The 17,997-nt window shown below is 39.6% G+C and overlaps 1 protein-coding gene across 2 annotated transcripts in view; it reads left to right on the forward strand.

Annotated features, from left to right (window-relative positions):
• frmd6 (FERM domain containing 6) overlaps positions 1–17,997 on the forward strand; it is a 125,015-nt gene that overhangs the window by 38,624 nt on the left and 68,394 nt on the right. For both annotated transcript variants that reach the window (XM_043697633.1, XM_043697634.1), the window contains exons 2-3: positions 14,911–15,174; positions 17,884–17,974. In XM_043697633.1, coding sequence (XP_043553568.1) covers positions 15,076–15,174; positions 17,884–17,974 — 190 coding nt within the window. In that variant the 5' untranslated portion in view covers positions 14,911–15,075. The remainder of the gene's footprint in view (positions 1–14,910; positions 15,175–17,883; positions 17,975–17,997) is intronic.

The raw sequence follows: 17,997 nt of genomic DNA on the forward strand, positions 1-17,997 counted from the left end.
TTCACTCTGGCAGAAGAACATAAGGGGCCGAATGGCTTATATCTTAAGTCTGCTCACCGTTCCATAAGATCATGGTGATCGGCCTCAAACCTCAACTCCTCTTGTTCCAGTTCAGCAAAGCTCACAACTCCCCAATATTTCAAAAATCTATGTTCAGGAAGTGCCTGATTTATGAACATCTGACTTAGAAAAGCTTGTGCTTACCAACTGATCCCATACAGGAGTGTAATTTATAAACCCAGCATATGAACATTTCCTGTGCTTATCACGAGTTGATTTATTTTGACTGCATTGTGTTCTGGCTCACGTATAAACCAACTTGCTAACAGACTCAAGAACAGAATCGGTATGCAAGCTGGGAACTACCTGCACCTCTACTTTCACAGACTTGTAGTGGTCCGTGCTCCACAACTTTAAGTTAGAGGATTCCACATGAAGAAAATCCTTCATATTTCTACTCTGGATGTCTCCTAGGTCATGGTTCCCCAATGAGTGGAAACATCTTCTCAAAATCTATTTTCCCAAGTCCCTTCTGATATTTGTATGTGTCAATAAGATCACACCGTATTCTTCTATGCTCCAATGAATAAAGCACTAACCTGTTTAGCTGTTCATGATAGTCAGCTCTTTTTATCCCAGTCAGTCCAATGAATCTCATTTGAAATGCCCCCAATGCCAGTATATCTATCTTAAGTATGAGGGCCAAACCTGTACTCCATACTTCAGGTGTGACTTCACCAGCATTTTGTACAGCTACAGCAAGACTTTCAAACTTTAAATGTCAGTGCTCTAGCAATAGGCTAAAATTCCAGTTGCTGCCTTAGTTACTCACTGCATCCACTTGCTAACTTTTTGAGATTCATGATCACGAACACCCAGATCCTTTTGTACTGCACTTTAATGGAATCTCTCTCCATTTACAGGGCAACCTCGATTACCCAAGCGAGACAGGCAGGGAGTAATTTGGTCGGATAATTGATCATTCAGATAACTGATCTGATCGTAAACAAACAGTAATTGATGAGTACCTGCCTTTCAAACCTGCCTCAAGGTTATCTGGCAATGCACGCCACAATGCCGTTTAACTGATAACTGGATACTGAGTTGCCTAACGCTGTTTTTACAGGACCTTGAGATCTTGTTCAGATAATCCAAAATGCAGATAATTAATGTTCGGATAACCGAGGTTGTACAGTAAATAATAATCTCCTTTTTGATTCTTCCCATCAAAGTGCATGACTTCCCACTTCCCGATATTGAATTCCATCGACCAATTTTTGTCCACTCATTGAACCTATCTGTATCCCAATGCAGATTCCTTATGTCCACATCGCACCATACCTTCCCACTCATCTTTGTACCGTCTTTGTCAGTAAATTAGTCTTCACTCCCCTCCCAAATTATTACTGTGAGCATTAAATAATTGAGGCCCTGTACCTGAAACTTGTGGCACTCCATTAGTTGGTGTCTTTTCTGTGTTAACCAATCCTCAATCCATGTAATATGTGCCCCCCAGTACTGTGACCTCCCATCTTGTGCAATAACCTTTTTATGTGTTAGCCTATCAAATGCCTCCTGAAAAACATTACCTTTATCAGTTCCCCTTTATCATCTATGCTTGTTATTTTCACAAAGAACTCTAGCAAATTTGTCAAATGTTGATTCTTTAATTGACTGATTCACTTTTAGCTTTTCTAAATGACCTGCTATTTCTTCTTTAATAAACAGCTCTAGAATTTTCTCAGACAAATGTTAGTTAAACCCGCCAATTAATTTCCTGATTTCTGCCTTCCTCCCTTCTTGAATAGAGGTGTCACATTAGCAGTTTTCCAATTCTCTGGAACTTTCCCAGAATCCAGTCAGTTTTGAAATATTTTGACCAATGTCTCCACTACCTCTGCAGCCACTTCCCTTAAAACCCTTTAGATGCAGATTACCAGGTCCCAGTGACTTCTACCTTCAGTCTCAGTAATTTATCACATACTTATCCCTCATGATAGACACATTATCTTGTGATAGACACAAGATCTTCCCCCCCCCGCCCCCACCCCATTAGCACCTTGCTTACCTGTTACATTTGAGCTGTTTATAATGCTCTCCATTGTGAAGATCGATGCAAAATGTTATATGTATTATTTTGCCGTTTCCCTGTTGCCCATTATTAATTCCCCAGATGCATCCTCTGAGGGTTCCACATTTACTTAGCTATTCTCTTTTTGAATACATTTTCTTAATTGTTCATCCCTCGCATGGATCCTTCTTTTTGACCAGATTGTTGGAAATTTGATTTAGCATCACATCTGAGAAACAGCACCTCGTGCAGTGCTTCCTTAGTCTGATGTAGTACTATCAGCCAGGACTGGACTCTGGCTCAGAGACAGGGACACAAACATTGCATCAGACCTCCCCCCACCAAAACACAACGCACTTGCCCAATGTGGAGATCGAAGCGATGCCCCTGAGATTATGATCACTGTGTTCCACTCACAGCACCAGCCAGGCTCAAACTGAGTATTTGAAAGTAAAGTTCGACTGTTGAGGCATTTTTTTTAACAGAAGAGCACAATCATGGGGAACAAGAGTTCCTTAGCACCTTGGTTGAGGCATTGCAATGGAGAATTAAAGTTGCCTTGCCAACCACTCAGCACCCTTTTATTGTGCAGTATACCATTTGGCATTCTTGCATCTGTCCTGATTAATGCTGGATGCAAGCCTTCAGCAGTATGTCTCTTGTTTGTAACAACTTATTTCATACTTCATTGCATGTCGTTAAGTAACATTAAATGACTTCCTTTTAATTCAGTTAATGACTTTGTGAATGAATGAGTGATTTGTTGTCACTTGCACTTAACGGTGAATAATACAGTAAATACAGTGAAAAGCTTCAACACAATCTGGTACCATTTTAAATAGGTTAGGAATAAAAAGGATAAATGATAGAACTGAAAGAGAGTCATGAGCCAGCTGACCAATGATACCTGCGTGCCATGCTGCCTCTTCTACCTCACTGCCACCTGTGTCAGACCCACCAATGTAGGAGTCACCACTCTTCAGGTGCCATCTCTTTGCTGCTGAGCCCACCTCACCACCGCTGATGCTGATGCCAGGTCCCGTGCTGAATCAACACTCACTGGCAACCAGGAGTTCCCCGGCATCGTCGCCACATCAGTGACGCCAGGAGTCCCAGTTCCGGGTATACCACGCTGCTGCTATTGCAGCTGCTGCTTAGGAGAAATCAGAACGTGCTCTTAATGTTGAGAGGTTAGCAGCAAGGGGAAGATATTCATGCACACATGTCGCTTAAAGACATTGCACAGGTATGAAAAGAAAAGCACTTAATGAAATTGTGGCCTTTATCTCAATGAGTTTTCAAATACAAAACTAAAGAAATGATGCTCCAGTTGCACAATGCCATCTAAAATATGCTGTTATGTTTTGGACCCTGCAGCTGAGGATAAATATATTGGCTGTGGAGTCAGCTACTAGGGCTTAAAGGGTTAAATCTGGCTTCAATAATGTAACTTAAAAGCTTTTTTCATCCTGCTTGCAAGCATTTCTGATTGACCAAGATAAATCTATGCAAAGTGTAGACGTGTATTGTCTTTACTAGTTTCAATATCATTGTAGAGTTTGTGGATGTGTGTTGTTTATTTTAAATAGCATACTTTATACTGGCCTAGTAAGTTGCTGGAGCTAATTGAAACTACAAGGCAGTTTTGTATTCATCAAAGACTTCCTTTTAGTTTCTCATGGCACAGAACAGTGTCTCTTTTGAGTCCCTTCCATATTGAAGCAAGCTAACAGCTAAAGTGGGTCACTATTCTTTATATGTTTCTCATTTCGTTTATTCTGTATTTTTGCATGGAGATATGCCTTTCGTCAAAGTAAATAAAATGTTAAAACTATTTGGGGCAGATTGTGAAATGTCTTGTTGTCTATGGCTGAACTCAGTTCAACGCTGAACAATGAAATAGTCTTTTCCTCCGAATTCAGAGAGCCATTAGTGGTATATCTGGAATCAAGAAGGTCAGCCATTTGTTGGTTAGACAATTCAGGAATATTGGTTAGAATTTAAAGCTATCTTTTGGCTATTTAGATGGAAATGTATAATATTGAGAAGCAATGAAGGACACTATTTCAGCCATATCTTGTTTGAATCTAAAAGGTAAATTTGAAAGATTTCACCACACGTTAGAATGTATCTGACATAGGAAGCATTGTACAAACTGTGTTACACTTGGTTTAGAAGTCTTTCATGACATTGAGTTCCGTAAAATAATTGTCTTGCCATATTTTTCTCCCATTAAGTATAAGTTGTATAAAAATAACTTTCTTTTGTTTTCATGAGCTATTTCTCCTCCCTTAGCAGCAGACCTCAATAGCAAGCCACAGCAGTGTCAGTGTAATATTAAAATGCCAAATAACAACTGTTTCAGATTACCAGTATAGCTTTGCTTCTCATTCTGTTTAAGCTGTGCCGTTCCCAATGTAAAATTGAGTAGGTTCACTTCAATGGTTGAACTTTCAAGTCTTGATTTTATTGCTGAGTTTATGTTCACAGAAATGTGAATGTCATCAAAACATTGAAAGACAGGTTTAGCTCTCTAATCCAGAGATATGTGTCACTCCAACAACTTTTGAGAAGCTTGACAAAGCAGCCCAATGATTGGTGCCACATCCACAAACACTCACCTGCTCCACTGCCAACACTCAGTAGCAGCAGGTATACGAATAACAAGATGCACTGCAGAAATTCACCAAGGCTTCTTAGAAAGCACCTCCCCAAACCCACGACCACTTCCATCTAGAAGAACAAAGGCAACAAATAATTGGGATCACCACTCTCTGCAGATTTCCATTCAAGCCGCTCCACATCCTTACTTGGAAATATATTGCTGTTCCTTCAATTTTGCTGGATCCGGTGGCACAGTGGTTAGCACTGCTGCCTCAGAGTGCCAGAGACCCGGGTTCAATTCCTGCCTCAGGCAACTGTCTGTGTGGAGTTTGCACGTTCTCCCCGTGTCTGCGTGGGTTTCCTCCGGGTGCTCTGGTTTCCTCCCACAGTCCAAAAATGTGCAGGTTAAGTAAATTGGCCATGCTAAATTGTCCATAGTGTTAGGTGAAGGGTTACATGTAGGAGAATAGGTCTGGGTGGGTTGCTCTTCGGAGGGTCAGTGTGGACTTGTTGGGCTGAAGGGCCTGTTTCCAAATTGTAAGTAATCTAATCTAATCTTAAGAAAAACCCTGGAATTTCCTCCCTAATGACATTGAAGGTATACATAGCGGCTGCAATGGTTCGAGAAGGCAGCTTGCCATCACCCTCTCAAGAGCATTCAAGGATGGACAATGTGTGCTGGCCCAGCCAACAATGTCTGCATCTTGTCACTGATTCAGAAACATAATTTGACACTGTATCTTCCAATCTCTGTGATCTGGCATGTTCTTCAGGCTAAGCCCCGCTGTGCTTCCAGTTTTCTGGAATTGTACTGACTGTATTCCCTAAAAGAACTGCTTTCCATCTCATGTTTATGTTGCACAATGCTTTTTAAACATGTTTAGACACTCTTGTGCTAACCCTCCCCCAAGATCTGATTAAAATCAATGGTCTGGAAGGGACCTGCTCCTGAGGCTGCTGGATGATGGAGGTACAACCTGTAATAGGGATGTGTCTTGTAACCCATAACCCAGCTTTGCAAGTTGTACCAGGCAGATGTAATGACCTCTTTTTATCGAAGCAAGGAAATTCACTTATAAATAAAACCAAAAATGGTGGAAACACTCAGCAAGTCAGGCAGCATCTTTGAGAGTGAAACTGAATAAGCAGCCTGAAACCTGTGCTTCTAATTGTGGTGAATGTGGAGGAGTACTGAAGTAAGGATATGTAAACATCCCTGCCCTCCCAGCTTCCCTATGAAGCACCTTTTCTCTCCAGCATGGTATTGCAATTTGATGATGTTATCCCTTTTAACATAAAGAATTAGGATATGGGTAACCTGCTATTGAAAGATCTAACAGATACTCACTGATGTATCCTGGGGTTACGTACGCAGGCACATCTATGCCTTGGCTAACTATCAGTTATAAAGAGTAGATGCTTCTACCAGCCTGTCATTCTTCAAGTGAACTAAATTAAGATGGAATCTGAGACCTTTATGCCCTTGGTTGCATGCTGTGATACAGTGATGATATCCATCTGTTAAAAATATACTGACATAGTTTCTATGTTACATCTCAGTTACTATGATATGGCTTATGGAGAGTTTTAGAGGTTATTGCAAAGTTCCACATGAAAACCTCTAAATTGAATTGAATCTATGCGAATTTGAGACTGATCGAGTTGCTGGTGAAAATAGGAAAGTAGCAGAAACAAGTGATGTAAGAACCGATTTTTCAAAATAATTTAGATGGATTATGCAATTAGGCAAATAACAATTGAAAAGCTAACTGAAAATATTACACATAACTCAAGAAAATAGGTATCACTAAGTGGTAACTCAAGCTGAACGTGGAGATTAGGAATATTATTCCCAGGAGTGTCAGAGAAATGGCAAAGTCATTTAAAAAGCTAATGAAATGATGAGAACAGTGAATTAAAAGTTCATGGCCTTATAGATGAAGTTTTGCAATGGATTTGTTAGACAGTTCGAGGATTGTGTTTAGTTTTGGTAAGACTATCACCAATAAAAAAAGACATGTATTTGAAACTGTGCGCTATAAGGGTAGGTAGAAGCCCTTCTGTATCTCTTCCCTTGAAGCTAATCAGCTGATTATACAACCGTATCCCTGGTAATTATAGGAGCATCTGTAAAGACCACATTTTTTTTATTTCTGGACTATGGATTAGAAAGTAAACTACTACTTTAAATAAAGGATACTGTGGAAAGAGGTAGTTGCAGTTTTAAAAATCCTGGAGTGCATGGTGAGTTATAGAGTCACAGAGTAGTACAGTATGAAAACAGACCCTTGTCCAACTTGTCCATGCCAACCAGATATCTTAATTTAATCTAGGGCCACTTCCCAGCACTTGGCTCATATCCCTCTAAACTCTTCCTATTAATGTGCCCATCCAGGTGTCTTATAATTGTTGTAATGTACCACGCTCCATCAGTTCCTCTGGTAGCTCGTTCCATACATGCACTATCCTCTGTATGAAACAGTTGCCCCTCAGATCCCTTATAAATCTTTCCCTTCAAACCTATGCCCTCTGTACATGCCCCTACACAGGGAAAAGAAAACCTTGGCTATGTCCTTTATCTATGCCCCTCATGATTTTATAAACCTCTATAAAGTCACTCCACTGCCTTCAATGCTGCAGGGAAAATAGCCGAAGCTTATTCACCCTCTCCCTATAGCTCAAATCCTCCAACCCTGGCAACATCCTTTGTGAATCTTTTCTGAACTCTTTCAAGTTTAACAGTGTCTTTCATATATGAGGGAGACCAGAATTGAACATCGTATTCCAAAAGTGCCCCAACTAACATCCTATATAGCTGCAAGATGACATCCCAACTCCTATACCCAGTACACTGACCAATAAAGGCAAGTCTATCAAATACTTTCTTCACTACCCTGTCTACCTGTTGTATGCAATCATGTCTTTTCCTGGAATAGTGAGAGTGAAAGCAGACAGAATGGAGTTGATAGGTTCTGACCTAAGGGACAACTATCTGACAACTTTGACTCTTGATTGTGTCTATGGCATGTGTGGGGAGAGTGCAGCAGAAACCTCTATCTTTTTGTCTCTCTATGTATATTATATATATTGTATATGATATATGTGTAATATGTATCTAAGCTTTCTTTCTAAATTGCTCTTTCTGCAAATCATCTGCTGAAGGAGGAATAAAGAGCCTTAGAGATGTTGAAAGGATACCTTCTCAGCCAAAAATGAAAGACTGAAGATTAGTGTGAGACAACCCCGTGACGATGTTAAACAATTGAAATGAAGTGAAAGAAAACCACTCATTGAATTCTGTGGCCCAGACTGGTGCTATTGAACTGTTACCTTGATTTTGTTTTCTCTCTTTAAACTCTTTATCCATGTCGTGTTGTCTTTGTGTATTTGCCTGCTTGAGAGCGGGGGGATTTAAGAAGAGGTAGTTTAAGTGATAGTTATAAGTTAGTAATATCTTTTGCCTTAGGATAAAGACAATTCATTTGCAATGAACAGTTATTAAATGCACAAATCTGGTGCGCATATTATTTAACGCAAATTAGACTAGGGTTGGACAATTTAGTGCATTATTCAAATTTTCACATTTGTAGTGACTCGAACAGTAGGGCTTGATTTTGCAGTACACTCTTCAGTGAGTCATGAATACTAAGTCATGTCTTAAAATGAAAGCAGAAGTTCACAGCCAAAGTTCATTGCATGTGGCCAAATGGGATATCAATGTAAGTGATTGCTTGCAGAGGATATTCATAGTCACTGCACAGCATAATATAATGAACATATTTTTAACATCATTGTGTTTCAGTCTTTCAATTAGCCACCACTCATTTACGTACTAGATCTCTCATCCTATTTTTTAAATTTTCTACCTTTTATTCACTCTCCTTTCCAAAATTGTCCTCAAAATCAACTTCTTGCTGTGTTTCTGGCTACCTGTCCAGCACTAATTGTTGAATATATTGAAGGTGAGAGGCACTGCATTAAGATGTTGTGGGAAACAAAAAGTGTGTAGGGTGTGAGGAGTTCCTGTGTACAGCTTAATACAATTGTAAATGTGTCCTTTATGAACAATTTATTAATTTGTGGATGTTGGTTAGCTCAGCTGTTGAAAGGCTGATTTGTGATGCAGATTGTTGCCAGTCGCCCATGTTTAATTCCCGCACTGGCTGACGTCACGAAGAAGGCTCCACCTTCTCAACTTGCCCTTTGCCCATAACACTGTGACCCTCTGCTTAAACTCAGCACCACCATCTCTCTCTAATGAGAGAGCAGTCCTTTTGTCTTTTGAGACTATGGCAACTTTACTTACTTTATTGATGTTGTTACTTGTAGTACATAAGGGAAAATTGCCCAAGCCTTTCCAATTAAAGTACAGGTAATGAAATCTTCTGCCCATGCAAGTGAATAGGCGGACATTGTGGACTGTTGAGAAAATAAATTGAAAGGCATAGCTTTTGTAGAGGTTTTACACCAACACCATGCTTGCCAAATAATGTGACTATGCTTGTGAATTGCTTTCTGTCTTGAGCTGCTGACACTAACTGATCTCAGTATTCAGATTTAGGATATTCATCAATGAAATGATAACACAAAAACAGAAATAGCTGGAGGAACTCAGCACGTCTGACAGCATTTTTGGAAAGAAAGCAGAGTCAACAGTTTGGGTCCAGTGACCCTTCTAGATACTAAAAATACTTGCTCTGAACCTCAGAAAAGACCGAACAACAGTTTAAATCTATAAGCATCAACTGTGCTGAGAATTTTGATTTGTGCTTAAATGCTGTAACTGTGGAATGGTTTGTACCAGCCTGAGACCTGGGCCATAAATAATAAATGTTATGATAGAGCTCCAAGCAATTGTGGCTGTTTGCTTGAGCTTGTTGATTGGTGAGTGTGGAAGACTGTCCAAGCTTTGGGGAGCTAGGTGTCAGGTCTGGGAGTGGGAAGGCAATTCAGAGGGTCTTTGAAAATGTTGGACTTTTTTGTGGACTCAGAAGGAGCCTGTCTACTTTTCTGGACACTTTAAAATTCCTATTTTTGTTATTTTCATGTTCTCTTGTAAGGTAACTGAATGGGCAGCACAACCAGGAGTGTTAACTCTCAACATATTCCAGGAGATCAGACAGAAGTGATGCTAGGGAAATCTGGCTTTGTGACATAAGTGGGTGAATCTAGAGAAAAATGGGCTAGGAAACATGTGGAAAGGTTAAGCTTGAGTTAAGGTAGAGGGGGAACATATCTAGCACAGGCTGGTTGAGTTGAATGATTGATTGAACCTGAATTTATGGAATTCCACAACTGTGTCTGAATAATTCCTTCTCCTGTCAGTTGTTCTTGGGGCGTGGAAATCCACAATGCACCATATTCCAACTGGTTAAATCCAAGAGTAATTATAGCATTTAAGAACACTAATTAATCATTTTGCCAGCAACCAACCAGTCTCAACTGAGCCTAGATTTGACTCATTATCAGCACTCTTTCCTCCAGCTCTGCAGCCTGACTAAACATTGCCTCAACTGGTGGAGCACTGAATAAAAACCGTAGGAACTGTAAATGCTGTAAATCAGAAATAAAAACAGAAATTGCTGGAAAATCTCAGCAGGTCTGGCAGCATCTGTGGAGAGAGATGTTTCAGGTTGAGTGACCCTTTCTCAGTGCCTGAATTCCTTAATACTGTCAGACCTGCTGAGCTTTCTCAATACATTTTATTTTTATTTATGGTAGAGCACTGATCCTGTCATCTGTCGGCTATTTTTGATATTTCCATAAAGTCATATCCACTGACTCCAACCTGGGCTCTTCCATTGGCAGCGAAGCAGTTCCTGACATAGGGAAGGTCAGATGATACCTGAACGCAAGCAGGAATTGGTTGACTGGAAAGTCAGGTGGTACCTGGTGGCTAGTCATAGCTGCCATTGCTGGGAGCTGAGCCTGCTCCTGGAATGTATTGCTTGGCTTCTCTGAGATCAAGGCCAATCTGGAAGATTCTCAGCCATTCTGGGAGGCACAGAATATGCTATAGTTTGCAAGCCAAAACCTCATTGTCATAGGGTAGGCAATTGCTAGTGCTGCTCTGAGCATATTTACACATGTTGTACTCAGCTGAAAATGCTGCTGAAATGGTCAAAATCATGAAACTAAGTGAAAGATTAAATAGATGTGAGGTTTAACTGAAATATTACGGCAGTGAAATCTCTGCATAAAGCAATGATTTCCCAATTTGCAGTTTCCACCTGAACTAGTTGGAAGTGGTTGAGCCAGTCCTATTATCAGTTGTTGTCTTTCCTAACTTAGATCATGAAATGAGATTGCAGTGTATGGAATAATGCTGCTCTATGAGTCAGTTACATTGTGAGTCAGTCGAGATTTTGCATGCTAAAATAAATACACAGATGGTCACCTTTTGAAAATGATAATTAGAAATGAAAGAACAGTTTGACCATCATATGTTATTGCAAATTGCGAGCATTATGAATTTTGTGAAAAATCACTATTTCCTTCAGCCTACAAAAGAATTTGCAAATTCAGTAAAGTCAATTGCTTTAACATGATAAATTAATGTTTCCTCTTGTGCTATCAGTGGATAGCTTCCCAACAGTTTCCCACAACATCATCATGAAACATTTTAAAAGGAATATGAAGACTATAACAAACTGTTGCTTAGTTATCTCTAACTTATGATTCATAACCATTACTGATATATTTTGAGAAGTTGTTAAAATTACATAATTGTCAGTCTTATGATCAGATTAGCAGGTTAGAAGAATCTTATTTCAGGAATTTTTAAAACCTTGCTGAATTCCACTGAAATAAGTGCTACCAATTGTTTGGTTTGTTGTTTTGGTAGAAGCTGTGATAGAGTTTTGCTTTCTGATGTTTGGGTAACTATATCTTAACTTTTGTAAAACTGAAAAAAACAGATCGTAAAATCATCCAGTACAGAAGAGGCCCTTTGGCCAATTGAGTCTGATCTGGCAAAAACCTACTGTAAATCAGTAGGGCTTACCTTCCAGCACTTGGTGTACTGCCTTGAGCATTCTGACAATTCAAGTATTCACCCAAGTACTTATTAAAGGTTATGAGGTTTCCCACCTTAGATATCCTCCCAGTCTGTGCATTCCACATTCACACCACCCTCTGGGTGAAAATCTTTCCTCCAATTCCCTCTTAAACCTTCTACCCTTCACCTTTTAAAATTGTGTTCATTATTGACCCTCAACAAAGATAAAGATAAAGAGCTACTTTCTATTCATCCTGTCAATGCCCCTCATAATCTTGTGTACCACCATTAGTTCCTCGCTCAGTCTCTGTTCAAAACTACCTTAACTTATCCAATCACATCCTTCCTATAATGTGCTGGTCAGAATTGCACACAATGCTCCAGCTGTAGTCTAAATAAAGTCCTGAACAGCTCCAACATAATCTCCCTACTTTTATAATCTATGCCATGACTGACCAGGGCAACTACCCAGTATGCGTTCTGAGCTACCCTATAAACCAGACCTGCTGCCTTCAATGATACGTGCGCAAGCATCCCAACATGTCCCTGTTCCTCTGAGATTCTTAATACCATGCCATTCATTGAGTGCTCTCTTATCTTGTTATTTCTTCCAAAGTGCACCACCGTACATTTATCAGGGTTAAATTTCATCTGCCACTGATCTGTTTATCTGACCAATCTGTTTATATATTCTTGTAGCTGTTAACCATCCAGCCAATTTTTGTGTCATCCGCAAATGTACTTATCATCACCAACACCCAATGGCCACCACCACATTTTCTTCTGTATCATTAATGGATATCGCAAACAATAAGAGACCCAGGACTGATCCCTGTGGTACGCTAGTGGACACCGCCTCACACACACAAAACCAACTACCACCGCCCTTTGTCTCCTACCACTAAGTTAAAAATCACACAACACCAGGTTACAGTAAGGGCCTGTGCCCGAAACGTCGAATCTCCTGTACCCTGGATGCTGCCTGACCTGCTGTGCTGTTCCAGCAATAAAGTTTCAACTTTGATCTCCAGCATCTGCAGACCTCACTTTCTCCAGGTTACAGTCCAACAGGTTTATTTGAAAGAACAAGCTTTCAGAGCACTGCTCCTTCATCAGCAACCTGATATAACCTGGTGTTATGTGGTTTTTAACTTTGTCCACCTCAGTCCAACACCGGCACCTCCACAGCATCCTACCGCAAAGTCAATTTTGGATCCAACTTGTCAAGTTACCCTGGACCCCATGTGCTTTTACTACTTCATCAGTCTCCCATGTGGGACCTTGCCAAAGGCTTTGCTGAAATTTGTATGAACTAGATCAATTGCCCTACCCTCATCTACAGACCTGGTCACCACCTTTAAATATTCAAATAAATTTATTAGGCATGATCTGCCTCTGACAAAGCCTTGCTGACTGCCCCTGATCAAATCTTGCTTTTCAAAGTGGAGATTAATTCTCTTCTTTAGAATTTTCTCAAATGATTTCCCTACCATTGACCCACTGGTTTCTATTTAACTGTACCACTGTTCTTGAAAAGTGGAACCACTTTAGGTGTCCTCTGGCCTCTACTGCCCCTGTGGCCAGTGAAGACTTAAAAATTTGTGTCAAAGTCACAGTAACTTCCTCTATGGCAGCCTGGGATACAACCCATCCAGACCAGGGAGTTTGTCCATTTTTAAGCCCATCATAGTCTTCGAAACTTCCTCATTCCCTGTATCAAACTGCTCAAGATACTCACTCTCAGTCACTCTTACTGAACCTCGTACCTACATCCTCCTTCTCCAGAGTGAAGACAGATATGAAGTACAGTTAGAAGATCCTTTATCTGAAATGCTCGCTACCAGCTGTTTTTCAGAATTTGGAATTGTTCAGTTTTCAGAATAGTGACAGTTTAATAGTGAAATTTTTAAAAATCTTACTGAAGGAGCAGTAAAGTAAGAACGTGCTTGGCCACACCCCCCCACGTCGCATCTGAGTGACGAGCATCGAGTGTGTGTTGACTTGGGGGCGTTCACAGAGGAACCCCAGGCCTGTCGGTGCTTGGCCTTGCACCATCCCCACCCACGTCGCATCTGAGTGACACGCATTGAATGGGTGTGGACTTGGGTTAACTGTTTGCTCTCCAATCTTGTTAATGAGAAAAAATTTCACAAAAACTTTTGGATTTCGGAGCTTTTCAGTTTTTAGATGTTAAGATAAAGGATCTTCTACCTGTACTTGTTTACTAATGTCCTCTAGCTTCCATGCACAGATTATTCTCATTGTCCCTATTGGACCCTACTCTATCCTGCCCTTCCCTTTGATGTACTTATTTAGTATATTGGGATTTTATCAAATCTTACCTGCCAGTATTTTTCATACCCACTCTACGCTCTCCCGATCATTTTGTTAAGATCCCCCCAGCACATTCTATATTCACGCTTCTATTGATTTGCTCACGTTGTACCTATTAAAAGCCTCTCTTTTCATTCATCTCCAGCCCTGAATGTTCCGCGAAGTCCAGAGTTCTCTGGGCTAGTTGCACCTACATTTCACCCAAAAGAGAACTTGTTGCACCCGCACTCTTGCCAATCCCATTTTAAACATCCTCTCAATGCTCTGCTGTAGATTCACCCAGAAATATCTGTTTCTGGCCTACATTTAGTCAGAACCTGTCTTATTTTAATAAAACCTGCCTCTCCCCAATCCTAAATCCCTTTCAAACACTAATGGCCAGATCTTCAGGTCTGTGCCTTTTAAATGCTGAACATGGTGACTGACAAATTCTTTTTAAAGGATGTTTACTCTTTGAATGCAGCTGTCTAAAGACATCTGTGATGTTTTGTGAAGACACTTCCCCTCAAGGGAAATCAATTCATTTGATTTAAGTCACTACCTTTTACATAAGGATCTTTTGGCATAGAAAGCTAATGTATGCAGAAGCATTCTCTAAGATATCCCCCTCCTACAACAGTAAGTTTTAGAAACCTAAGACATGTTTTACTAAATCAACAGAAATTCATCTTTGAGTATTAAGAGTGAAATTGACATTTCTACATGCTGTAGAATTTTTTGACTAGTCTTAGAAGGATGAATGTGTGCCTTCAAACCTCAACAGTCAATAACAATTAGCTAACTCACCTTTGCATTTAAGTCACCAGTTGTGTCTGAGCTTGCCCAAGAAATATTCTAATTACAGTGTAGAGTTTGACTGGCTTCTTCATATAACTATAACGTCTTACTTTTCCTTCCTGTCCAGCTGCAGTGAGTGTTATGACACATCCAGAGCTGTCCTCTCTCTTGCAAGTGCGTGATGAAGAGGATTTGCATGTTGCTGTAGCACACTACAGCCTAATGCTCTGACTTGTAATTTGAAAGAACCCTGGGGTACCTGGGAGAAACCTCTTACAGCCTACTTGGCGTGATGAGCAAGTTCACCTTTCAGAACAACAAAGTGATGCAGGACCGCCGGAGTGTTTGTGTCTTCCTTCCAAATGATGAAGCTCTCAACATTATTGTGAATGTAAGTTTTTCCCATTTATCTTTCTATTCATTTTAATTCCTTTAAATGCACTTGAAATGGTTTCTTCAACATTAAAAATGAATAATATTATATCCATGTGGTGTAACTCTCATTTGGGCATCCCAGTCTTGCCTTTTCTAATTTAGCCAGTCATCAAAATAAAAAATAATAAAATAAAAATTATGATCTGATTTGTTTATATGACGAAGCAGTAAGGTGTGACTGTCTTTTAACTTGTTGTTTTGAAGAGAAAGTATATTATAAAACCCACTTTAATGTGTTTCTTTTTAATATTCAACCATCATTGCCCAGCAAGCATTGTTTGCGGGCAACCCCTTTTCTATTTATCTTCTGATCTGATTCTTGACCAAACTACAACAAAGAAAATAAATGCCAGTGAAGAAACTAGATCTTCAAATTATTCTCCTTTCTATCTCTCACAGAATCATGGATGTATTATGGTGCAGATGAAGGCTCTTCACTCCATGGTGTCTGTTCCAGCTCTCCAAATGAGCATCATGACTTAGTGCCCTTCTTTGATTTTTCCCCTCTTGCACATTGGATGAGTTTTTAAAAATAGAAACAATGTCATTTAAAATGCCTGAACTAAACCTGCCTCTATTGAGGCAGTGCATTTCAAATCCAAATCACTTGAATGAAAATATGTTTTTTCCCTCTCATTCACTTTTGCAAATTACTTTCAATTCTTACTCCTTGGTTTTTTTGATCCTTTTAATGAGCAGCAACAGTTTCTACTGATGTATTCTATCCCGCTTCCTCTCAATTTTGAAAGCTTCCGACAGATCTCCTTGGCTGCATTCTCTCCATGGAGTACAGTTCTAACCTCTGCATTTTATCCTATAACTAAAATCTCTCATTTCTGGAACTGTTTTCATAAACCTCTCCTGAACTATCTAATGAGTTCATGTCCCTATCCTAGAGTGGTGCTCAGAGTTGTACACAATACTCCAACTCTCAGAAGCAGTAGTCTTCTATTTGTTGTATCCATCACTGAAGTCAAAAGCTTACTGTGTGAAGACTTCAAGGTGCAAGTTTTAAAACACATTGGATGACTTGTTGAGATAGAGAGCTAAAAAGTAATTTCAATCTTAATTAAATATGCGACACCATCAGGTGCTGATGTAAGCCTTCTGTGAGCTGTTGCAAACACATTTTATGCTTGATTGTTGTGTCTGAGCTATCCAAACAATTTGCTGTTGTTGTTCAAAGCTTTTCAGCAGCTTTGTTCATTGTTCACTTTCAAACTACCCAATAATGAGTTATTGTTTTAGTTTCAGCAGATTAGAATGTATGTTTGAAGCAGATGAAGTTACAGGATTATGGCAAGAGACCAGAAGAGTGGGATCAGTTATAGATTGCTGTAACAAAAAATCAGAAATAACACAATAGGTTGATTGGCCTCCTGTGCAGTAAACAACTATAGTATTAACGGCATAGCAAGAATGCTGAAAGGATCTTTGCAAAGAAAGACTTTTATTCCTGAAATAAGTAATCTTGCACAAATTGGAATGTTACTGCCGCCTCATTACAACATTCAACTGAACAACTGTTCTCATTATTCCTCCTCCTGTTCAATTCCCAGAATACTTACTGAAAGAAACTTGACTGAAAATGCGTGTGAAATGTTTCGGATCCCAGACAAGCACAGAATTAGAGTTTTACTCATTATCAGTTTCCTTACTCTTATGTTATGGGGCTAAGAAGCTAATCAGAGGGTTCACAGGAAAGGGAGTATCTCTGAAGTGGAGACGGACAGGCACTTTAGGTTCCTTAGCTTTTGTATTTCTTTTGCTTTCTGTGATGGTTGAGAGGAATCAGGAGCTAGCCTTATCTTTGCACAGCACTGTGTAAGTGCACAGTTTTCTTTGTTTTACAAATGAGATACAATTCACTTGAGGACACAAGTCCATTTAGCTGTGAAATTTCCCTTTATTTTTAAAGTAATGATCCAAAACTCTCAGTATGGCATGTTTCATTCCATATGCTACATCTGTCTATTGCTCCAGTGTACAGGGAGGAAACTGCTAGATCATCTTGTTTGAATGAGACTTCCTTATCATTTCAATTATTTGTCTTTGACCCAAACATGAAAGGGTGGACAATTCATACCACAAGCAAGGATACAAAAATAGTTCCATTTGTGACTACGAAGGATGCATTCTTTTTTTTTGCAAACACCCCCCCCCCCCCCCCCCCACCACCAGTAGGTGCATCGTTGTGCTTACCTCAAGCAGACATTTTGTTGAAGAATAAAGACATGCTGAACTAGTCTTAACATTTTGGCAAATACTGCAAGCAGCTAAAGGTTCTACTTTTTCTCTTACGCCAAATATTTTGTTCATAAACATGCTTTAGTCTTAAGTGTGCCAATATTTAGAATAGAGTTAATGCATATTTTCTACAGTCTAAATTGTTTAAGATATATAATTTAGCTCAATCTGTGAACTAAATAACTATGAAACCTGGCAGCCCACATGTATTCTCCTTGGAGCAGAGAATATTATTGCAGCTGTGAAAATGGGCTCACGATTGCAGCATGTAGTCAATCCATTGAAATGGTTTCATTTTAATAGTTTTTGTCTTTTAAAAAAAGGGTAAGATATTGCTTGCTATGTCTCAGAGTTTCAATTTCTCAATGTCTGCTTTTACTAAATATTGTCAAAATATCATAATGTTTCCATTTTGTAGGTTAAAGCCTTGTGCCAAGAATTATTCGTTCAAGTCTGTGACCTTCTACGGCTGAAAGACTGTCATCTTTTTGGGCTAAGTGTCATACAAAGTAAGTGAGACTGAAAACAGATT

This window comes from Chiloscyllium plagiosum, chromosome 10, assembly GCF_004010195.1.
Source record: "Chiloscyllium plagiosum isolate BGI_BamShark_2017 chromosome 10, ASM401019v2, whole genome shotgun sequence".
Lineage (NCBI taxonomy): Eukaryota > Metazoa > Chordata > Chondrichthyes > Orectolobiformes > Hemiscylliidae > Chiloscyllium > Chiloscyllium plagiosum.